At 34.2% G+C, this 26,069-nt stretch overlaps 1 protein-coding gene across 2 annotated transcripts in view; it reads right to left on the bottom strand.

The window, feature by feature from the left end:
• The window catches only part of ZFPM2 (zinc finger protein, FOG family member 2), a 543,440-nt gene that overhangs the window by 3,817 nt on the left and 513,554 nt on the right, over nucleotides 1-26,069 (bottom strand). For both annotated transcript variants that reach the window (XM_023496449.2, XM_031947110.1), the window contains 2 exons: nucleotides 6,053-6,259; nucleotides 2,327-2,551 (listed from right to left, as the gene is read on the bottom strand). In XM_023496449.2, the coding sequence (XP_023352217.1) occupies nucleotides 2,327-2,551; nucleotides 6,053-6,259 (432 nt within the window). The remainder of the gene's footprint in view (nucleotides 1-2,326; nucleotides 2,552-6,052; nucleotides 6,260-26,069) is intronic.

The raw sequence follows: 26,069 nt of genomic DNA, 5'->3' as shown, positions 1-26,069 counted from the left end.
CTCTCATCATTTGCCATCAATGTGATCTGGGGCAAGTCACTTAACTTGTATTTCCTCAATTGTAGAATATAGGAGGTTAGAAGAGAGAACCTCAAAATCCAATATCCTGTTGAAATTTATGATCTGTCATAGTATCCTATATTTTTAGAATGCTTTTCTATTTTTAAAGTGCTTTTATATGCATTTTTTCTCATTTTTCTCATGATGGTAGCATGGAAGGTACTATTATCCTAATTTAAGGGAAGAGGATAATGAAACTCAGAGGGTTTAAATAATTAGACAAATATCACACAGCAAAAACAGAGCTTGAGTTGAAATCTAGGCCTCCCAGTTCCTTATTCGGTGTGCATTCTGTTAGAACATGCTCCTTATTAGGAAAACACTACTTCTTTATATAAAGTTATAAATGAACTTTGCTTTATAATATAGAAGTGTTTCTGAAAATGTATTCTTAAATCACATTAAAATATTTTAAAAGTGATATGCAATGAATGAATTCTTTTGCAGAGCAAACCATCCTCCTATTTATCTTTTTTATAAATCCCCATTTTTTTTTTATTTCAGGGTAGCTTAAAACGAGATACATTAAGTAGAGTTTATTAAACACTGTTGTCCTTAATTTGCTAATATGATCTAGACTATTATGTGTGATCCTCTTCACAGATTAGATTAGAATAAACACTAAATTAAAAGAGAGAAACCTTTTATTTTACAGGGATAATTGAGGTCCAAAGGGAGGAAATCTCTTACCCAGGTTAACAGATCTAAACCCTACAGAGATAGGGTATGAATGTAGTCATCCTTAATCCAACTCCTATATTCTATATAGTACATCATGCTGACTTTCTACCAAGAAAGAAAGGAATGACATAGCTGAAGTTATAGAATTTCTATAACTTGCTCTTTTATTTCCCATACCAAAGAAAAGTTATCCTTAGCCAATATAGTCATTTTTTTCCCAATCCTCCCCACATTGGAGAGTTATTAAGTAGCACATATGGTGCCTCCAGTAATGTTCAACCATATTTGTGGTTCCCCACGCTCACCATCTGGGAAGGCCAACTTTCCCTGAACCCTCTATTTTACCAGATGAATAAACTCAGATTATGTGAAAGACCAAGGAGTAAGGTGAGTGGAAAGCAACTGAGCTGCTTCGACAACCATAACACTCATAAATATCCCCTTAACTATGTGGGTGAGGTGGCTTAAGGAAGGATCCTTCTATCCTCAGAGACTCCTTTACCCAGTAATCAGATACACAAAGATTTTTTTAGAAGAGGTGCCCTATTGACTTTGGAGGCACTTCTAGAAATGCCGTGACCTCTGATGATGGTTCTGCCATACTCAAGAAAAAAGATGTATATATCTATATTTAAGTGGAATCTATGTAGCAAATCTTTTTGAGAGAGTGATTGTTGATAGGAAAGAAAAAGAAATATTTGGGTTTTAAAAGAGGTCTACTATAGAACTCTAAAGGAAATGGAGTCTCCTATTGCATATGTATTCTAAGAAAATGTTTACCTGTCAAAGTAAAAAGACTATGAAGTTTAAAACACTAATGGTAGCTAAGTGAATCAGCAGAGCTTTGGGCTTGTAGTCAGGAAGACCTGGATTCAAATCCTGCCTTGGATACTTATTAGCTGTGCAATGCTGGACATCCATAAAATGAAAGGATCCACTCAATGACCTCTTTATAGCTCAAAATCTATTACCTATGACCCCAATTGTCACAGTTGAAATGTTAATAATTCAGCTGTTGGTAGAGATCTAAAAAGCCAATTATCCAAATTAATATAGGTAAGGATGAAATTTGAAAAGATAACAATTACTTTTGCTTTTCTTATGAGTCTAGTTTTAGTAGAATTAAGAAGTGATGGGTTTCACTTCCATGATTAAATGTAGGGTGAATCTGCTAAGTAAATTACAGCTTTCAAAGATTGACAGATGCAGGAAATAAATGAATGAACTAAGATCAGCATTAGGTAAATTCTACAAGGACTGCTCAAGATTGTCCTTGAAGATGATTACATTTCACCTAGATACAAGAGCCTCCCAAAATGGAAAGTCTCTTCACTAATGGATATCTTGGCAAGATTTGAAGGCAGGTTTTCCTGATCCCAGTTTCCAATACTTTCCCTAACATATCAACCTGCCTATTCAATTCCTACATCAGGGAAAATAGGTGCATATGACTTATAATCTAGGCACAAACATGGGTAGAAAGTTTATTCAGTGATGATAAGATATTAAGGCACTCATGGTGCCCTAAAAAGAAAACTGGCCTAGAAGAGCCATAATAGAGGAACAGGACAAAGGGGAAACTTACCACTGTGGGAATTTAGGTGCATTTCCAGGGCTCGAGCATTGGAAAAGCTTTTGGTGCATTGTGGAAAGGGGCAAGCACTGGATATCTGGTGAGGAGCATCCTCATTCTCTTCTGTGATTGGGGGCCCATCTCTTTGCCTCCCACTGCAGTAGTACATGAGATGTGCTTGCAGATTCCGCTCACTTCGATACCATATGCCACAGGACTTACAAGGAAATATGTCCTCTGAAAAAAAAAATAAAGGTACACATCAACTACAGTACTTTTGAAGTCAGTGACAAGCAGAACATCTCTTAGATTTCTTGTTCTCAGGCTTCTAAGATCCAAACCAGAAAAATGACCAATAACAAATCTGAATGGGGTGCCATAGAAAAATAAATCAATGAACATCTATCGAGTACTCCAATAGGCTGATTATTTTTCTAGATGCTCTGTAAGAAATTAGGTTAAAAACAATCCATATCCTCAAAGAGTTTATACAACAGAATAGGTATATGGTGGATAGAGTGCTGGGCTTGAAATCAGGAAGACCTCAATTCAAATCTACCTTGAGATACTTCTTAGCTGAGTGATCCTGGGTAAGTCACTTAACCTGTTTGCTTCAATTTCCTCAACAGTAAAACTGGGATACCTCTCAGAGATGTTGTGAAGATAAAATGAGATAATATTTGGAAAGCATTTGGTAAAGTATGTGGCGTATAGTAGGTACTATATAAGTGCTAGCTATTGTTATTATCAATTATTATGAAAATTTTACACAGATACTTATTATGTATAACATTGCATATATAATATATTTTAAGAAAGACAGTATGGCATGGTGAATAGAAAGGTGACCCTGAGGCCAGGACAATGTGGGCTGCAGATTTGTCTCTTACAGATATACTGCTCACATGATCTAGTAAAAAATCATTTAATTTCACAATGCCTTAGGCAACTCCTTACAACTATAAGTTACAGAAAATCATCCATTGTTATTTATAGAAGCTGTGAAAATTTTCTGTACTAGTGAAATCATTGGTCTTATTTTAAAAATTATGCATATATATATTTATATATAATTTATACACATACATTGATATGATTGCATTCTGAATATGTATATATACACACACACATATATATGTATATATATTTCTATAATCAGGGTAGAAAGATTTACATAATTTCATTAATGTGGGGAATTTACAGTCAGAAACTCTCTCTACTACAGTAGACTGACTGGCAAACTCCTTTGTTACTAAGAATCTTAGAGTTGCCTGGGATAACTAAGAGATTAAATGTCATTCATTAATCAAACAAAGTCATTTACTTATTTTGAATTTTAAGAATCAAATGATTCTGTTTGTTTCAGAAAGAGGAATGGCAAAGGAGTTCATTTTTAAAAAATTCTGAACTTAAACACATATAATCCCCACTGCCCCAAACCTTAGCATTTCCTTTTACCCAAAATATGCATGCATACACCAGAAAAAAGAGAGACAGAAAGACACAGAGAGACTGACAGATATAGAGACAGAGAAAGAGAGACAGAGAGACACAAAGAGACAGAGACAGAGAGAAATTCAAAGAGACAAAGTGTATTGTATAATTGTATATAAAACCATGACTGTATATTACCTGCTTTTAAAAATACATACGCTACACCCAAAAAAAAAATACTGGGAAATGAATGTAAACTGTTTGCATTTTTGTTTTTCTTCCTGGGTTATTTCTACCTTCTGAATCCAATTCTCCCTGTGCAACAAGAGAACTGTTTGGTTCTGCATACATATATTGTATCTAGGATATACTGCGACATATTTAACATGTATAGGACTGCTTGCCATCTAGGGGAGGGAGTGGAGGGAGAGAGGGGAAAAATCGGAACAGAAGTGAGTGCAAGGGATAATGTTGTAAAAAATTACCCTGGCATGGGTTCTGTCAATAATAAGTTATTATAATAAAAAGAAACATACAATCTATACATATATATATATATGTGTACATAGAATGTATATAAAATGCATACACACACATATATACGTATAATAAATTCCACCTGTTACTTTCAAAACTGTCCTGTTTTGCTGCCAAAATTTTAACTATAATCTTTTACTGACAGAACTTTCTTAATCAGCATATATTAGGTCCATGCCATTTAAGATGCTGGGGATATAAATTCAAAAGAAAGACAGGGAATGCATAAAATAAAAGCAAAGGATTTTGAGGAGAGATCCCTTAAAGTGTTTTTAAGCTTTTGAGAGCAACCAGGGGTTTCAGGAAGTATGGATGAGAAGGAAAGGCATTCTGGACATTGAGGAGAGTCTTTGTAAAGGCACAAAAGTGAAAAATGCAATGCTTTATTTGGGAAATGTTCAGTAGGCCATTTTGGCTGAAGTATCAAGTGCATAATGAGATTGGAAAGAAAAGTTAAAAAAAAAAAGCCAGACTGTCAAAATAGAGAAGTATGTAATTTATCACATAGGCAATAAGGAGAGTATTGAAGAGGGAACTGACATGGTATTATTATATAATATTCCTTACAATGTGGCTGTTTTATCTCCACTTACACTGACAGCCAATACAATTCTGGCTAAAATAATGCTGCTTATTATATGAAATAATATTGATGAGTATTTACATAGCATTTTCAGATTTCCTAAGAGTTTTTACAAATATTATCTCTGAGGCAGGATTTGAATTGAAGTCTTCCTTATTCTAGGCCCAGAACTCTATCTACCATAAATACCATGAGATTCTTTTTCTCATGATATACATATAAAAATCATATCATTTTTCTCATATTTTTCATGATATACATATAAAAATTATCATAAAACAATTAACTATGATAAGAACAGAATTTTTGAGAAAATTTTGTTGCTAGAGATATTTTTAATATAAAAATAAAAATATATATTAATGAAAGATTAAATTAAGAAACTTTTTAGATATCAAAATTATCTGAATTTTTTCTTTTGCTCAAAACTTTTTCAGGAACATTTTCCTTTTCTTTCTAGGTCTTCCTGGGACCAATCTTTATCAGTGCTATCACTATATTTGAAGTCTCAAAGTAATCTGTGATCAAATCCATCGTATTTAAAGAGCCTCCTATTCTGCTAAGTAGACTTGTAAAATATCCAAACAGTTCACTATTGTCAGTGTTTCATGTGCCACTCAGGAGTTGACATATGCACTGGAAGAATTTTACTTCTTCTGACTCTCTCTCTCTCTCTCTCTCTCTCTCTCTCTCTCTCTCTCTCTCTCTCTCTCTCTCCCCTCTCTTCTTTCTTCCTCTCCTCTCTTTTTCTCTCTTTTCTTTCTCTCTCTCTCTCTCTGTCTCTCTCTCTTTTCCCTTCTGATGCTCTCAACCTTCCTTCCTTCTTCCTTCCTTCCTTCCTTCCTTCCTTCCTTCCTTCCTTCCTTCCTTCCTTCCTTCCTTCCTTCCTTCCTTCCTTCCTTTTCTCTCTCTGACTCTCTTTCTGTATATCTCTCTTTTTGTCTCTCTCTTTTTTCCCCTCTGATGCTCTCACCCTTTCTTCTTCCTTTCTTCCTTTCTTCCGTCTTTCCTTCCTGCCTTTCTTCCATAGAACCACTTCAGACATGACCAAAATACAGGCAAAGCCAGAGGAAAGAATAGATATAGTCCATAATAATCTAGAATTCTATGAGTTCCCAGAGCCTGTTGGGCATACCTCGACTATACCCCATAGAATGAATAAAGCTGTGATCCTCAGCACTTACTATTGACAATAGCTGTAGGCAAAATAGATGCCATGGCAGCTTGTTGAGGGAGCAGTTGAATTGAATCCAGCAGCCGTGCAGGATACATCCCTTCTGTGAGTGTCATCTGACTGGCAGCTTGTAGCCTTGAGTCAAAATCTACCACAAAGGCAATTAGCTCCTCACCCTCAGAGATGGCCTTCGTAGTAGTGCACCAAAGCTGACCCCCTATTAAGAAGAAAAGGAGAAAAATTAATTGACAATGGAATTTTCAAGCTTGTTGTAGAGTAGATTAATGTCAACAGCATCTTCTTATGTATCTCATGTCAGACATTAAGGGGTAGAGTGCTTAATCAAGGTAGCTGGTCATCCTTACCCTTCCATTGGAATGAGAGGGGTACTTCTTTCCTGAATTAGATGAGCTATCCATTCATAATAACTGACAGTAAAAGAAGTCAAGAAAGGATAGATAATTAATATCTGAGGTATCTATATAAAATGTTTGCTCTCTGTTCTTGCATCTCAACTAAATGATCAACTTATTATAGCTTTGTTGTTCACAGTAAACAAAAAAAAAATTACAATGGGTTTAGTCTAAATACAATCTTTTTCCAAACATACACACACATATATTTCCAAAACACACATACATATATACGTATACATATACTACATAATATATATATGCCTATACATACGTATGTGTGTATATATATTTTATACGTATATATGCACACACACATGCATGCACACATATATTCTGATGACCCTTTCCCCAACACTTTTGCTTTAGTGGCTGAAAGTAGGAAGATCATATGCTCTATAATTTTGTTCTTCATCCTCTCAAACAAGATTATTAGATTTAAAAATTTTATTGATACATTTTATTACACATTTTAATCCTCCATTTTAGCAAAAAATTAAGCAAAATTGCTCAATAAAATGACTGCATATGACAACATATCTTAATATTCAAGGTTCATAGGTTTATATCTGAAAAAGACCTTACAAGTCATTAGTCCAATTCCCTCATAAAAGATTGCACATCTATAATAACCAAAGCAAAATATCTTCATTAGCTTCTTTTAAAATGATTTATTAATTTTAGAAAAAAGTTACTGATTGATTTTATATTACTAATTAAACAAATATTGTATAAATATATAATATATTCTTATACATATCATAGCTAATAGTAATTCACATTTATTTAGTGATAAGTTTTCTTAAGCATTTTTCTTCTGTTTTCTGATTTACAGTACAGAGATTCTGATCTAATGCTGCAAGAGGAGAAGAGATTGTATTTATTTATGTATTTTTATTTTTATTTTTAGTTCTGTGTTTTCTTCCTCCCCTCTTTCCCTTCCTCCACTCATTGAGAAGGAATATGATATTTACTATCAATGTAAAATTATGTAAAACATTTTTACATCAGCCAAGTTTTCAAAAAAAAAAAAAAGCACAAAAAAAAGTAAAGAGGAAAAAGGTATGCATCAATATAAATTCTGAGTCCACCAGTTCTCTATCTGGTGGACAGCAAATTTCATTAGGAGTTCATTAGATTTATCATCTTTATAGTATTGTATGTATTCTGTTCTCTTAGTTTTGCTCACTTCACTTTGCATCAATTCATATAAATCTTCCTAGATTTGTCTGAATCCCTTTCAGCATTTATTATAATAAACAGGATCCTGTCACAGTCATATGCCATAATTTGTGTAGCCCTTTTCTAATTGATAAGTATCCCTTGCTTTTAATTTTTTTTGATATCACAAAAAGAGCTGCTATAAATCTTTTTGTATACAGGGTCCTTTCTCTTTTAAGGAGTACAAAGCTAGTAGCAGTATCACTGGGCCAAAGGGTATTAACAGTTTTATATCCCTTTGGACATAGTTTGAATTTTTCTTCAGAATGGTTGGAACAGTATATATTCCACCAACAGTGCATTAGGGTTTTGTCATTTTTCTTTTCTGTCATTGCAGTCAATCTGTTGTGTATGAGAAGGCATTTCAGAGCCATTTTAATTTGTTTCTCTAATTATTAGTGATTTTGAGCTTTTTGCTTTCACATGAACATTGGTCTTCTGAAAATTGCCATTGCATATCTTTTGTTATTATTATTATTGGGACCATTCAGTGATGTCTTACTCTTTGTGATTCCATTTGGGTTTTTGTTAATAAAGATACTAGAATGGTTTGCCATTTCCTTCTCAGCTTATTTTATAGATAAGAAACAAAGGCAAATTGAGTTTGTACACTATAACGCAGTATAACAGAGCTATTAAATATCAGAGGCTAAATTTGTACTCAGGAAAATGAGTCTTCCTGATTTCAAATCTGGCATTCTATCCGCTGTATCACCTAGATGACTGTCATAACCTTTGCCCATTTATTAATTTGATAATGGCTCTTATTTTTATAAATTTATCTCAGGCCCACATATATAGATTGATACATAGATATATAGATATAGATACAGATAGATATAAACATAAATATCCATACATATGTACATAAACACATATAAAAGAAACTTTTATCAAAGAAACTATAAACATTTCCTCCCAGTGTTCCTATTTTTCTTCTAAATTTGGCTTCATTGGCTCTGTGCAAAAACTTTTTAACTTTATGTAATCATAATTATACATTTTATCTCCCATGAACCACTCTATCTCTTATTTGGCCATAAATTCTTCCCCTCTTTATAAATCTAATATGCAATTTCCTCCCATTCTCTGATTTACTTACATTTAAAATCTTGTATCTATTTTGAGCCTATTTTTGTATATATTTTGAGTTGTTGTTCTATGCCTGGTTTTTACCAGACTACTTTCCAGTTTTCTCAGAAGCTTTTATCAGAAAAATGAGTTCTTGCTCACAAAGCTGGGATCTTTGAGTTATGATGATTATCTCTGTATATTGTATTCCTGTTCTTTTAAATTGATTAACTACTCTTCCTTATATAATAACAACTTATTTTCATTATTACTAGTTGGTAATATAATTTGAAAAGAGGTACTGCTAGTCCTTCTTCCTTCACTTGTAAAAAATTGATTCCTTTGATATTTTTGACTTGATACTCACCTACTTCCTTTCATACAATGAGCCATTTCTCACTTTGCATTGACTGCATTTCCCATCTTTCCTCTGTCCTCTTCCACTCATATTCTGCCTCCCTAACACCCTTTCCTCCTTACTAGGGCCTCCCCCATTAAAATGGAAACTCCTTGAGGGTCGGGATTATTTTTATTTTCTTTTTGTATCTCCAGGTCTTCATAAAGTGCCTGGCACACTGTAAGTACTTGGTAAATGTTTGCTGTTTGGTTGATTGGTCCTTGTAATCACTGGATAGAGTAGGTAAGACACATATTAACATTTCTATTTTAATAGATGAGGATACTGAAGCTCAGAAAAGTTGTGATTTATGGATTAATTTTTATAACACAAAGATACCCCTCCATATACACAATTCAAACAAACTACAAAGTTAAATTCTGTTATTCTCATAAAGAAGTTTCATTTTCTGTGTGTTTACTACCAACTTTTGCTGACTGATCCTTCTTATATAATATTCCTTATAGTATGATGACTGCTTTATCTTGGTTTCCACTGACAGAACTTTCTGAAAAGAAGATATGCCAAAATCTGTTTCAAAAAGGCTTATTTAAATAAAGGTTTGTTTAAAGCAAAAGAAGCCTTTCTTCCAATAGTAAAAAAAATACATTGTGGCTCTGTGCTTATTATTACTTTTTTAATCTATATTTCAGTCCAAGATATATATCTAATACACCTAGGTTTGAAATATGCTACATACTTTATCTGTTATATATCTTGTTTTCCTTTATAGTATACATATAGCAAGACTCATCAAACAAGCAAAAATGATACTTATTTGGATGTCACATTTCTTTGTTTATCTCTCAGAATTACTATCTACCTTTTCATTTATGTTATTTTCATTCCTGCTTCCACTCCCACCCTAAAAGATATTATAGTTATAAAATAACTTGTTGCAAAAATCTGATAGAAGAGATAATGAGAGTGCATGAATTGCCACAGCTCAATATGTAAGAATTTGGATATCATTTTAGAAAAAAAATTCTTGGACAATTAATAGAGGTTATTAGCTTTTAAAAATAAGAAAAATAGCATCAATGACAATATTTAAGTAAAAATATAAAGTTTATATTGTAGGCCAAAATGAGATATAAAAGTTTCAAAGGAAAACACATGCAGGCTAAAACACATATCTGCACACTTAAGTATGCATGTACAAATCCAGACGTGAACTTTGTCAGCACTTAGAATCATTCATATCTGGGAAGGAACTCTGGGAATGATAGAGGCTATCTCCTCATAATAGATTTATGCTATACGTGGAGGGGCAACAGTTAGTTAATCAAAAACCTAACAGTATAACAAGACTCATGTGAGGGCAGAGTTCTTTGTTTCAAAGAATAGAAGCACAAGATTCAAGTGAAAATTGTTATGTTACAGATCACAACATGCTTCTCTAGAACTTCCCAAGCAATGTATCTGAACCTAAATTTGTGTATCTCTCTGATGCTGCATTGTGATTTAAACTTTTTCTGCTTAGGCAGAGATGGTATAATCACTTGTGTCTTATATTTCCTCTGTTGCTACACAGAAAAAAGAATGTTTGAGGCACTGAGGTACATACTTTTCATAAAGGGCCAGACCTAGAATCCAGAAAACTTGAGTCTGGATCCCAACTTGGGTGCCTCTAAGTTATGTGATCACAGACAAGCACAATAGTTTCTGAGTCTCATTTTCCTGATTTCTAAAATGGGGACAATTCCCATGGGATCATCATTAACCATTTATTTTGCAAATCTTAAAAACCATATAAGTACTACCATGTAAGTATCAATGATTGTTAGGAGAAAAGGAGTAGCTGCAGAATTCATTTTTGCTCAGCCTTATAATATATTCCTGTGAAGATGCTGAATTTTTAGCTACAAATTTCATATCAAAAGGCAGTGTGTAAAAAAGCATGTAGGGTTTGGGACAAGCAGAAACTTGCATTCAAATTTTACCTCAGGAATTCATGAGCTACGTGAATTAGGGATCACCTGAGCTTCCTGATCCATAAAGTGGAGAAAGTAAGATCTACATCATCACTTCAAAAGTCTGTAGAGAAGAAAGTGCTTGGCAAATTTCAAAACACTATAGAAATATGATTTACTATTGTACTCAGATTAAATTTTACTCTCTTTTTGAACAGGTGTTGAAATGCTTTGAAGTCTGAGCCCTGAGTAGGAGATATTGATTTGGGATAAGATATCCTATGCTGGCAAGTCTAGATAAAAGGAATGAATCAAACATGTTCAATAGTTGAAAGGGGGTAAATAGGAATAGACTTAAAGTTTTGTTTCCTTTAAAGGCATTTTGCTAGTCTGCACTTGTGGTATATCAATATATGTGGGATTAGATGCCATTATTCTAATCTAATGGTTCTGGACACAATGTATGTAATATAATATAGTTACTCCTCTACTCCTACCTTAAAATTCAGATGAATTTTTAAAAATTATATATCCTTCACTCAGCATCAACCAAAACACGGTAAAACAAAACATTGTGATAGAAGTCAAAAGATATGTTATAATCATGATTTTGCCATTATATAGTTGTGATTTTTGACAAGACAGCTTTTCTGAAGGGTTGAACACCACTGTCATATTTCAAAAAAAGATCAAAGAAAGAGAAAAAGGACTAGCTTCCTTAGAAATATTTGTAGTAGCTCTTTTTATAGTGGCAAAAGTACTCTACTAATGGGGTGCTGATAAACTGGATAATGGCTAAACAAATTATAGTATAGGAATGTGATTGAATACTATTTTTTGTAAAAAAAAAAAAAAAGAAGAAGAAAAAAATATGAAGGTAATGGTTTCAGAGAAATATGAGAATCTGTATGAACGGAATCAGAAGTGCACAGAATCAGGGCAACAATCAATAATATAACAACAACATTTCAAAAATAATTTTGAAAGATTCAAGAACTCTCTGTTCTAATGGTCAAAATGATTCCAAAGGACTAATGAGGAATAATATTCTTCACCTTCTTACAAAAAGGGATGAATTCAATTTATAGAAGAGAAAACTAAGGCGAATAGGGTTAACTGACTTGCTCAAGTTCAGCTAGTAAGTTGTCTCAGGCCAGATTTGAACTCAGAAAAGGAATCTCCCTGACTACAGACTCAAAACTCTTTCCACTGTATCACCTAAATATTTCAAGCTCTGCTTAGTTAAAACTAAAACATTTAAAAAGAAGCACAACTTTAACGCTAAAAATGAAAGGGGGACAACTCATTTGAGGTAACTATACTACCACATGGAAGGAATTACATGTTAAACTTCTAACATGGACAATAATAACATATTATTGATAGAAATAAAATATATACTATCATTAGTTAATTGTAGTATTCATATTCAATACTTTCATCAAGAGTATAGGCTAATTCAGAGAAGACAATCAAAAATCATTATCTGAAACCAGTGATTTGCTTTCTCTATTTCCTTGGTTTTAGTAAAGATGATAATCATTAGTGAAATGGAGGCACCAAAATGATCAGTAAATCCAACCTCCTGTTTTACAAATGGAAAAGAGGCTAGGAGAAAAGAATGAGATGATGGATCCAGTGTTATATAACCAATAAATGGAGCAAGAGCTCAAATAATCTTTTAAGAAGAAGGGACCCATGGATAATTTTCAGATTGTATCTATCAGAATTCTGGATTTCATGCTGCCATAAACTTCTCTTAGTCCTTTATTGGTTTAGTGTTAATTACACATAAGTAATTTACTAGTTAGGGATGATCAATACTATTCAATCCCAGAACATTGTGGATGTGGAATAATATCATATTGTGCAAACTAGAGCAGAAAAATTACATTCCTCCTGCCTTGGCATGAATCCTTTATCAAATGACATCAGGCACTGAGGCAGCTATCTGATACTTTCATAGCTTCACCAAATGGAAAGGTTATTTTAGGATTCTCTCTTTGTCTGCCTCTTATGCTGCAAACACAGCCACTCATTTTTGCTTCCCATCACTACCCCCACAAAGTAAAGGACAAGCAGTTTCAAGGTTTCATAGAAAAGCAGTAACTACTAAGGCCTTGATGTTCATGGAAAGAAAGAAAGACAAAACTATGGACTTGCTGTTCTTAGTAATGTTTATGATCAAGATTCTTGCAGAAAAAGATCTGGTTCCTAACAGGAAACTGATAAATTTTATTATAATTGCTGTCAAAACTGCAGTGAAGTATACTGTAAGTTTCGATAATAAAGAAAAGAGTCACAGTTCAAACTTGATTACATTTTGGAAATTCACGCTCCTCTTACAAGAAATCGGTGGCCTCAAATATCTTCCTCTCCTGCCAAATTTTTCACTTGCACTTTTTATTATTTATGAAATCAGTGTCTGCGTAATGTCATGCAGACCTCTGCTGATAAACTCTAATTAAGATTAAGACAAGCCTTTTGGAAAGGATCCCATCATTAGCAAACATGATAAACACAAAAATACTCCCTACTTGTCAACCAGGAGCAATTCAGTAACCTAACAGTATTATCTGTTGCTAGGCTACAGAGCTGACAAAGCTTCAATTATATTGTACGGCCATACCTATAGAGTCCAGTATAAGCAAAATGTATTTAATATAAAAGCATTTAACTTCATCCATGCTATCTGCAATTCACAGTTTCACACAATGGTAAAAATCAGGTTAATAATTACACAGCATGCTGCCCCCTCCAAAAAAAAAAAAATCCTTGCGATGTGTTGTTTGTATATTTTTTCTAATTTATCTGTGATTGATAGACTTTACTTTGTAAAAATAAGAAAATGCAAGCAATATGAAGCTGTAAACCTAGAGCACAACTACATTCCAGTTCATCAAGATAGGGTGCCAAGCTTAGCATAAAAATATATAGCAAATTGAACCAATTAAATCGCATTTAGATTCTGTATTACTCTGCTTCAATATGCAGAAGGACAGGGAGCCTCAAGAAGATAGATATGGATACTAGTATAAAACTTTATTTTATGTAAGAAATGCATCCAGGAATATAAGAATATGGGTGATTTGAAGTAAATGAATTCATTTTCTCACTCCATAAAAATGAAGTTTATTTTTGGTTTTTTTTCCCCTTTGGCTAAATAATTGCAACTTGTTCTTGTGGATTTTCTAAAAGTAAATTGAAAGTTGAGTTTTGTAACTTTTGGTGGATGTGTTAAGCTGTGAAGTAGAATGATTTATCTAGCTTTTCTTTTTAAGATCTGATTCTGGAAAGGGAAAAAGAAAAAAAAAATCAATAAGCTGTCCAGGAAACCAGATATTTGCCAGGAAAACCCAAAAAGTTGCATGTGTTACAAGTAACACAAGTCTACCATATGGACTCTTTTTCCTTGTTTGTTTTACCTCCCAAATCCACCAAAAATCAGATTCACTGAGATAATGTTACTCTGAGGATTTTTAATTTTCAAAGAAATTCAAGAAATAACTAATTACAACTGAACCATCATGTTGAAATAGCTTCAGCATAGGTACCTCATGTTAGAACACTGATACTTACCCATTCTTTTGGGGCTCACTAACATTGGATCTCTGTAATTACCATGTCATATTACACCAGGCCAAGGGCCGATCTCCTGTATATAAGTGTGACTGTGGAGGAGGGTCAGGCTACTATCAATGCTCATTTAAACAACACTGCAGATTAGCCCATGGAATGACCCCCACTAACTTTCAGGCACATTCTCATAGATTAAAACCATTCCTTTAGAAACAGTTATTTGAATGGACAAAAACCCAAGAAAGACATCAAACTCCTGGGGGTGTAGTGAGGGTGAGGGGGTAGGTATTTGTTTGTTTTGTTATCTCTGTTTCTCTTTTATTTCTTCCAAATAAACTCATTTAAGGATAATTCAAAAACTAAGATGAGGTCCAGGCCTCAAATTTATTTTTTTTTCCATCCAGAGGTGATTGTTTGAAATAATTTCCTCTGGTAAAGAATGTCCCAATTTTGATGTAGCATATGTTATAGTGCCCAGATCTCGGCTTTTAGACATTAACACAGGACATATATCTATACGTAGCCACATTGTTTAATACACATTTATAATGAATTCAAATCCAATACTGTTGAAATTCTTGACAGTAAAGTAGTTCAAGGAATAGAACTTATAAATTATGAGTGCCCCTGCTTTGAAAAACGCTTTGGAGGTTTCTTTGTGCATTGGCAAATACAGTAGGAATATGAGGTATTGTGTGGTTCCTCCTGCACAGTACCTGATAAAAGAATAAAGAGCTGTGACATATTCTTAAAACAATAGCGGAATTAAAGAGAAACAATGGGCCAGCTGCTTCATTAATACAATCAAAAGAGAGCCCAGCACAGAGGAGTCCAGATAATTAAGCACTACTCTTTTAGGCCTTCTTTCTATAATAAAATTGCTTATAAATGTATTAACTACTTCATAGTTATTAGATAGATCTATGAACTTGTTTATTTAAGGGTTGATTAATGCCTCTCTGGTTATGCTGCAACATGCCAACTCACAGTTTACACAAGTTTTTGAATAAAATAGTGTAAGAATAGATGATAAAGATCTGCAGCACACACCAGCAATAAATCAAAGGCATTTTGCAGAAAGGTCTTTCCCTGTAGTTAAATAATCCTTAACATTTTTCACTTGTACAATGTAGGGAAACTAAATACTTTAGAGCACATTTTTGGTCATTCCATTTTCCCATGCTGTAATTCCTGACATCTTTTTATACATTTTGAGAGAAAGAGATAGATAGACAGATAGACAGACAGACACAGACACACAGAGACAGAGACAGAGAGACAGAGAGAGAAAAATTCAGATTCAAGTACCAACCAGGGCATCAGTTCTATTGGCTTTGAAGAGAGAGTTAATAGCTTCTTTTCTTCCCTGACTTTCTTTCCTTTCCAATCAAGAAAAAATTAATGGAATAATTTGCCTAGTATATTATTTATATTCCAATAATTTTATTATAGAAAGTGACTAATATGTATTTCTTTGCAGTAAAACAAAATCCATGTTTTTAAATTACCAAGTGCTTCGTTATAAAATTCCTAAAGAGTCAGCTAACCATAATAGTCAAAATGGGTTTTTATTATTAAAGGATGGTAAAATCAGAAACCAAATGTCTACAATGCATGTGGGATCAAGGCTAGTTTTTAAATAGTTTTTACGGTGGAAGGGACCTCAGTGATCTCATAATCCAACTCACTTCTAGAGACTTGTATAGACTCATATCACAGCAGTGAAAATTCAAACCCAGGGCCACTGATTACAAATCCTGGACTCTTTCCAATTTACCATGTTGTCATTCATGGGAAAATAAAAGGGTGACTGAAGAGATGCAGACAGGATTTTCTCTGTTTACTGAAATCAACAATATCAAATATCAAAACAACAAAGCATTTGCCAAAATTTAAAATGTTCAATTCTAGGAACTATTTAGTTACTTCTGACGAATTAAGTTTTTTGGTTGAAAGAAGAAAAAAAAAAGAGGGAGAAGGAAGACAAGGGAAGAAGAAAGAGAGAGAGAGATAATAGAATAACTGAGGTCGGCAAAGAAAAGATTTTGCTTTGGAAGTAATGTATAGTACAAATCCACTAAATTCATTTATTGAATTCACTTTTACAGTGATCTATGTTTCACTGATACATCAAGCAATATAGCAGTTCTGACTTTTAAAAAAAGTATTCTAATATTGGGTCATTCATTCTTCATTTACTGATGATTCCATCCTCCACTCCCTCAAATAAATTCCAAAGCACAGAAATGAACATAAAGTTACAGTCAGTAAACTAGAAAACTAAATAGCTTCTCCCAGAAGGGGTTATAAGGGAGCATTTTATTTATTTTCTTTCCCCCTGACTGAACGACCAAAGCTTGTTTTTCAGAGGGTTGAGAGAGCTAAATACATAGCCTTAGAAGATATAGGCATCAAATAGGTAAATATGTATCTGAGTAAACCCTAGTTCAAATCCTGAGCTGATCAAAGTAAATGCTATCTATTAGGTACTTTTAAAAAGCCACTTTTAAAATAATCTCTTAATTCTGCTGCATAAAAGTATTAGAATCTTGGTTCAAAATGGCAAGATTTATTAAAAACCCCAAATAAAGTTTATTGCTTAAACAGTCTCAGAATTAGGAAAGATCTAAAATTTTTAAAAAATAAAGTCACAAATAACTAGATTTAGTTTATTATTTAACAACAAATTCAGCTGATACATTGTCCTCATAAGGCGATCATCTGGTAAACTCATAGCCCTCTATTAATTAAAATATAACAAAATAAAAATAAGAATACTAGTAAGACAACTGTGAATTTAATAGGAAAATTTGCCATCCCATTTTACAGATCAGGAAATGATTAAAACTGTTTACTAATCTTATCCGTAGAATATTGATGGCCAAAGCTGGTATTAGAATCCAAATAATTCTTTTAGCCCTATCCCTGTCTCTGTAAGCTTAAAAATGGCTGAACTAGAAGTAAGGAAATGTTGTTTCTTATCCTAGCTCTGAAACCTACTAGCCAGGTCATAATTAAGCAAACGAGATCACCTGTCTGAAGACTCCATTTACACATCTATAAAAATAAGGATAATACTTTTTCTTCTCTCTCTGTCTCTCTCTGTCTCTCTCTCATTTGTAATCCTGTGTAAAAATGTGAGCTAATATTATTTATTCTAAAGCAGAGTACCTTCTTAAAAAATTTTATTTTAAAAAATCTAGAGACAATTTTCTTCCTTTTCCAAGAAACAGTGACTTCCTCTGTCAATCTGACCTCTATAGGAAATAATCTGACTGTTGTTACTAATACTTTAATGTCTTTACTAGTCTTTCTATGATGACTATCCAGTGAGACCTCTATCATTGAATGAAAAGAAAAGTGAACTCACTCATGACCTTGAGAAGAAGGCAGAGTGCTTTTTGAACGACTGTGGGATTATAAAACAAAAGAAAAGTATCCTTCAACTTCTATAGTAGGTGAAGAGGTACCATGTTTTTATGAGGTCCTTAAATGTTTTATTTTAAAGCTATTTAGATGGCTAAGACATGTTTGCTAACTTAGAGGTGTTTCAAATTCTGAAAATAGGCTTCCATTCATCTCTAGGGATTTAGCAGCTTTTAAGGTGATCTATCTTGGGCCACAGTTTTGACAGCAGTTTTTCCACCACTGATTCTCAATGTGGAGTCTTATAGACTTTTCCACCTTGCTCACAGGTACACTTAAGGTGCCCATCTTTGGTCTGACTTACTGGATCAACAGGATTTAAGTGACCAGCCAAGAAATGACACTACCCCAAAGGCAAGCTGTCAAAACTCAGCCTGCAGCTGATAAACTGATTACAAAGCTGCTTAAGACTTTGCTTGTAAACAAAAGCATTTATCAACTAATAATTTGCAATAAACTGATGTAACTCCCAGCTGAGCCCCTAACTGTAATTGTCTTTACCATCTGCCTATTAAAATACCATTCTTCATCAGCAAGCAGCAGCAGAAGGGAGGAAATCTCCACCAAATACACAACTTGCAAGCTTATAAATAATCTGTGTGCTTTCCACATTTTCATTATAACTTCTCTTTGGCATGTTTCATTTTCATTCTTACCTGGCCTGGGAATGCTCTAAAATTAGGTGGAGGGGAGAGATGTTGTGGGGGTAGGGGTGGAGGCATGAAAAAGAAGGAATGAAACAGTACTGCCTGCTGCTCTGCAGGGGAATAAATTATACAAGTTCATCACACGAGGCTGTTTCTTAATTTTTTTTCTTTCCTCCTTCCATCACTTCATGGAAATATTCTGATGAAAACTCCCCCAAGCACCACATTGGAAATGAACCTCTCTATTCCTTTTTCAGCTTGTCAGTTTCCATTACCTTTCTTTGTTTTGCATTCGTTTTTTTCGAGTGGCTCATTAAGCTTCTACAGGGTGTCAGTTAAAAAGTGCAGGGCCTGGGTGGTGTGGTGGTGGAGGGCTGGATAGTCAGCTGCAGGGCAATGTGGAGCCCTGGTGAGGAGAGAAGGTGCCAAATGCCTGGCAGGCCTCCTGGTGTGCTGCCCTGCCCCTCTAGCCCTACGGCTTCACCTTTTGATTTTTCTTTGCTTTGGGCCCTGTTAATCCCTGAAGTCTCCAAATGGAAAAGGAGTTTCAGCATCAATGGATTCAGGCAGTTTAAAACTCCTTTTCCTCAAATAAGGGCCTCCTTCTTTTGCCAGCAACCCAAAATATTCAGATTGCCCTGAGCCATGGGGAAAGCCTGAGAATAGCTGGGAACTACTTTTGCCTTGTCTTCCAGAAAACTATTCCCCAATGACATTTTGCCCTTTCTTTAAGTGCTTTTACATGTATTTACTACCTCCGGGTTCCTTCAACAATATATTCTATTTGTTACACAATTCTATTCTAATCAAGAAAAATTGCCCTAGAGTTGGGAATAAAAAGCAGCTTCAGTGCTAAATATTGGCTGTTCTGAAGAGGGTAGTCTCCTTTCTTCATTTTGATTTCAGATATATTTCTGTCTCATAAGGATCTATGAAACCAGTGAAGAAGACTATGTACTCAGTGAGAGGCTCACTTTGTTATATTAATAGGGATCAAATTCTAAGAACTATCTTATCTTACTATCTTAGTTCATTTATCATACTAAAATATTTTTCCTTTTAGTTAAAATTATTTTTCTTTCATTTTTACAAGTTTCTGAGGGATAGTTTTTTTTTCCTGAAATCTAATATTAAATATAACTAATTTAGGAGAAAGAATATTGGAAAATCAAGTTTTATTTTTGTAAGGAACAAAAATAATGAGTAACAAAAAAGTGGGGCATTGCTGCTACATAAAGAATTGAATGGAAGTCCAATTTAAGGTCTGGTTTGAAAGTGTTATGCCCTAAATAAAAAACTTATGGCTTGTCAGTCCTCCTAGTGTCCTTACCTCCCCTTATCTGCCTTTGTTCCCCCTGGAAGATTGTATACTTAGGTTATGTATTCTGTTTGCAAACCCTAGTTAGCTAAAACTCTCTATATAAGTTCCCTGCCTTGGTTTGTCTGTGCTGAAATGCTTTGGACAAAATTCCCATCTTTAGGGTAGCTAGGTAGTGCAGGGGATAGAGCACCAGTCCTAAAGTCAGGAGGCCCTGAGTTCAAATTTGACCTCAGACACTTAACACTTCCTAGCTGTGTGACCTTAGGCAAGTCACTTAAACACAATTGCCTCAGCAAAAAGAAAAAAAAAAAGAGTCCCATCTTGGTTGGTTAGCCTAAACTCTCCACATTAAAAGATTAAAAACCAATCTCTGTTTTGCCTCAGTTTCTTTGATATTACAAAAGAACCATATTATGTGTAATTTAAATTTCAGATTGAAAGAGAGAGAGTATGGTGCCTACATCTGAGTTTTGTTTCTGTGAAGAACTGATTATGTGGCCCTAGATATGTTCTATAGAATAACAGAACCTGAAGCAATTCTCTAAGGCTATTAATTGTTAATCTGCAATGGTAGAGAAAAATTCATCATTGGGAATTAAGTTGTCTCTACTAATGAAACTACAGTTCCCTCCCTGTTAATCTTCCCTCCTAAATTCCCTCCCCAATCTAACACAACTCATCTGATTTCAGATTAAATTATTATTTTTAAAGAGCCTAAACTCTTCTTAAAAAGAAAAACTTTCAAATAAGACTAATGCATTTTTATCTAAATCATGGATGTGGAGAACTGGAAAGTACCTTACAGATATGTCATCCACCTTGATACCTTTTTTATAGAGCCCAGAGAAGTAAGTTACCCAAGGAGTTATGGCAAATCTAAAATTAGTCCATGGCTCTTGCCATTATGCAATGTGCATGGAATTGGCCACAGATTTAAAAACTCAAATTTTAAATTTAGTACCAGCAAAAATTGTGATTTAAGGATGGGGTAGAGAGAATTGAGAAAGAGACAGAGACAGGGACAGAAATAAAGAGACAAGGAGACAGAGAGAGAGAGACAGAAAAAAAGAGACAAACAGACGGACAGAAAAAGAGAGAAATAAAGAGACAGAGAGAGACAGAGAAAGACAGATAGACAGACAGACAGAGAGGGAAGAAGAAAGGAAGAAGGAGAAGAGAGAGGAGTCAGAGACACAAAGTTGGAGAGACAGAGACAGGCCGAGACAGAAAGAAAGATAGAGCAAGAATGAGAGAGAGAGAGAGAGAGAGAGAGAGAGAGAGAGAGAGAGAGAGAGACAGAGAGAGACAGAGAGGGTCACAAAGAGAAAGACAAAGACAAACAGAGAAGAGCTTGAAAGTCACAGAAAAAAAGAAGGACATGGAGAGACAAAGACAGATACAGAGAGACAGAGACAGAGAGGAAGAGAGATAGAGAAAAAGACAGAAAATAAGAGAGAGACAAAGAGACACAGATTCAGAGATGCAAAGAGAAAGAGGGACAGAAAAAGAGAGACAAAATGAGAGAGAAAAAAATCAGAGAGTGAAAGACAGAGACAAGAAAGAGTAAGAGAGAGATAGTGAGAGAGACAGAGAGATAGAGAATGAGAGAAAGAAAAGAGAGAATGAGAAAAAGAGACATATCATGAAAGAGAGACAGAAAGAGAATAGAAATAGAGAGACAGAAACAGAGATAGAGACAGAGAGGCAGAGAGAGAGAGAGAGAGAGAGAGAGAGAGAGAGAGAGAGAGACAAAGAAAAAGAAAGGGACAAAAGAGATGGAGAATGAGAGAGAAACAGACAGAGAGGGAAGGAGAAAGGGAAAGGGAAAGGAGAAAGGAGTCAGAGAGACAGAAACAGGCAAAGATAAGGACAGAGACAGAGAAAGATGGAGATCTGTATGGTTAGATTCTATTTAAGAAGTTATAAACTGATGAAGTCAGGATAGGAAAAGAGAGCTGGTTCCTGGGACAGGAAGTGGTGTGTTGGTGTGGCCAAGTCCTTCCACTAACAAACACATCGTGCTTATGTGATTCCTCGCAAATTACTTCTCCTTTTAATTCTCTATCTTATCTCTCTAAGACTCTAAAGCTGCAGAAGAAGTTGACCTGCAGTGGGAAAAGAAGTTCCTTGCTTGGACTTCCTTCTCCCTATGAAATAGATCTAGTCCTTATCCTGATGCCCTATCCTAGCCTATAAACTGATATGAAAGGAAATAACAGCACAGTGGGACATAACACATAAAATGTGGAATCTGTAATTAGGAAACCAAGGTACAAATCTGAGTTCTACAACTTCGTGGATACAATACTTTCTTTGTATTAATCACTTAATTTCTCTGGGTTTCAGTTTCCTCATCTGTTAATGTGATTGGATTAGAATTGTGTTCTTAACTAGTTGTGTGTGTGTGTGTGTAAAATAGTAACATCTGGCAATCTATCAAATCTCATAGATCTCTGAAGGAGAAATAAAATAAAATAAAATTTTGTTTTGAGAAACAAAATAAAATATCTAGGATTACAATGGAAATCAAGGGTTAGTTGACGATACAGGTAAACTATTTATTTTTCTCCAGCTAAATTCACATACCCTTTGAAATCTATTTGGGTTAAAAAGCCTTGAGTTCTAAGTTTGCTTCAGATTCTAAAATGTTATGAAATAATTCTTAATACTTATAAGAACTCCTAGCCTTTAATGTTTCTGAAATACTTTCCTTGCAATTATCCTATAAGGGTGATAATTGTAAGTATTATCTCTATTTTAAAGATGTGAAAACTGAGGCTCAGTTTTTGGTGAAATAAGTTGCTGACAAGACTCAGATCATAAGCAATAAAGCAAAATTAAGCACATGTGTCTTTTCCAATTCTGAGTATGACACTTTATGTGAGAAAATCTTTTCCTTTACTAAAGGATAATCATTTAATTAAAAAAATTAATTATTATGAATAACAAATTGATGTTTTAATTTATACTACAATACTACAATGTTTTAAGAAAAATAATTCTTTAAACAGTTTTAAAAATTATATTGGAAAAGCCTGAAATGCTTTTGCTGTTTTCAACTCTTTCCAAATACCCAAAGGGAACTAACCATAAGGTGAGGTATTTATGCCAAAGCTATTTTTTCCATGTCATTTTGTTTTCCCGATTTAAATAAAGTGAATGTAATAAATTATAAAAGGTATATCTTTTGCCATCTAAAATCATCTGAATATTTTATCTAAAATTTTGGAGGAAAAAACCCTATCATTTCATATTTCAATCATTACAATTTTCATATTCTAAGGGCAATTTTCAAGTTGCCAAACAATATAATTTACAATAAAATGTTTTCATGTGATATAATGGATATTTTATAACATATGGACATACTTTGATCTTCCTCATGGAGATCAAATATGCATATTCCTAATGTTGAATGATTTTTTGTGGTCGCTACTATAGAATACAGATTGATGAAATCCTGGAAAGGTTAATGGCTCTCCAGCAGATGGCACTATGTGCTTTCCCCTCGGTGCTCCTGAAAAGAGGCTAAAGGGGGAAAGAATTGATCTAATTTTGTTCTTCCCCTAAATGTTAGCTTGTGGCACTGCATTTGATAATCCCTCAAGAGTTATGTTATTAAAAAAAAAAAAATTGTGAGAATTTATATATGATCCCTTCCTTAGAGTCATCTACATGGACCAGTATCCAACTTCCATAGTATTACTGAGCACAAGAATATATGTAAAATTTGTCTTGGAACAGTGAGAGAGGAGAGAAGGCCAGATCTCAGAAATAGGAAAAAAAATTCATTGTGTGTTTAAGGTCAAACTTCTACTTGAAACAAAACAATTGACCCTTTGCCAGAACTTTGCTTTTCCTCAGTGGACACAAAGAATACATTTTTGCTTGTTTCAAAATCCCTTTTTAAGTAGCTACTGAAACATAGATGAGAGCTCACCCCTAAGATGCATGTTGCTTTAATATTATAGGGGCATTTTGCTTTTAAGTGTCCTGAGGGGGGGAAAAAAAAACCAAACAACTACCACAAATCTTCCTTTCCCCACCCCACCCCCCACAAGTTCATCTTGGTAAAGAGTAATAGGCACATGTATAAGTCAGAACAACCCAACAGACTTCCACAGTGAGTGCCTGCTGCTACTTAATTTTCCTGCTGTGAAAGGAAACTTTTGTTCTGAACTTGAAGACTCCATTAACCTCCAATCACCATTGTGTGTGTAGAACAAGTTGTGCTTAGTTTTTTTTTCCACTGATAATTAAAAATTCAATAGTTTGTAAAGCAAGATGTGGTGATAAACTCCATTTTCAGGTTTTTTAGAGCTCATTTTTATTAGCTTTTAGCATGGCCTAGAGCTTTACCAGAAGCCTGAGGCATTGTGCAAACAGGAGTTTGTTGGGTGTCTTTTCCCATCCCAGTTTTATGTAGCTGAGTACTGAATGTCTCTTTTTGAGTTAATTTCTCTTGGAAAGTAGTTTATCCTCACATCCTGCTCTCTATCTTTGTTATCTTTAAATATAAGTTTTGCACTTAGTCCCAGTTTTACACCTTTTAGATGATGTATCTTAACTTTTAGAGATCCTATTGTTTAATTTCTATGCAAAGTCCTGTTACCATGAATAAAAGTCTCTATTTGCATGGTTAATATAGCACTGAACTTTCTAACATCCTATCATGATAGGACTGCGCCTTAAAACATGTATTTTGGAGAAAGCACAATATAAATGCTTCATTATCTTACACGTATGTCAGACACATTCAGTGGCTTCCACAAATTATATTAACATTGGCAAACCAAAGGAGATTAAGCCATGAGCAGAATCAAAATAGTTGTTCAGTTTATGATTTTTAAGCTTCGGGTGCAACTTTCAAACATTTGAACTCACATTGTAATGAATTTGAGCTATAAAGTTCAGGGCTTTGAAAATGCTTCTTTCAAGGTCTGCCCTTAAAAGTAAAGTTAGGAAGTATAGGGTGAAAGTTTGCAAAGGGCCTTTTGCCAGAAGTGTTTCAGATAGGTGGGCAATCTTATTTGGATGAACTGTAAAATGTAAGTTAAAATCAGAAACAATTTCTCTTAAGATTTGCAGAGCTTTCTGATACATTTTAATTAAGGAACTCTGGGTACATTTTGCAGCTTCAAATAACAAACTTTATTTTTACATTAATATGCAAAATGGAGTCAATATTATTTTTGGATATACCCACAGCTATCAGCAAGTCTAACCAAATGAAATATGTCTCATTTCTGATTTTGTTGGTGGCAAATGATGGCAAAATCTTACAGAGCTATTATCTTGCTATTGAAAATTTTGCTATCTTTGGGGAAAAGTGAGAGAGTACAATAATAAATGTATGTTTCATTATTCTTGCTTTACTACACTATATTTTGACAAGATTCAGTAAAATGTGTTTACATTTTATACTACATTACCTGTCAGTCAACTTTATGCTAGAGATTTCAGTAAAAGGTAGGGAGAACAAAGAGGGGGAAAATCTATTGATTTTTCTTTTCTCTGTATCTCTGCTTTGGCACAGAATACATTCATACACTGGCCAGTTTTAAATCAGAACAGGGATCAGTATGTAGAATGAATGACAAGAGAGAATATTACATCTAAGAGTGCAGCTCATCAAGAAGTTTATTGAATGTTACTGCTATTAGGTCAACCTTCTTCAATTTCTTTCCTAAAGCATAGGGCACATGCTTTGTATAACTAGAGAACATTTAGATTAGAATAAGGTGATGGATTGGCAAGTAAGGAAGAAGAAGAAAGATCATGGTGGCTAGGTAAATGAGTCTGAGAATTGAGAAATACTAAAGCAAAAACTAGATGATTTTCCTAAATTGAGTGGTTTTTCTCTTGAGTCTCCCCAAACTGTGTATGTCTCCAACAGGTGGTGTAGTAGATATACTGCTGGACTTGGAATCAGAAAGACCTGTATCTGTTGTCCTCAAACACTTTGTTTGCATCCTCTGTCTGCCTCAGTTTCCACAAATACAAAACAGGGATAATATTAGCAACTGCCTCCTAGAATGG

Source organism: Sarcophilus harrisii, chromosome 1, assembly GCF_902635505.1.
Source record: "Sarcophilus harrisii chromosome 1, mSarHar1.11, whole genome shotgun sequence".
NCBI lineage: Eukaryota > Metazoa > Chordata > Mammalia > Dasyuromorphia > Dasyuridae > Sarcophilus > Sarcophilus harrisii.
This window is presented reverse-complemented; position numbering and strand designations above follow the sequence as displayed.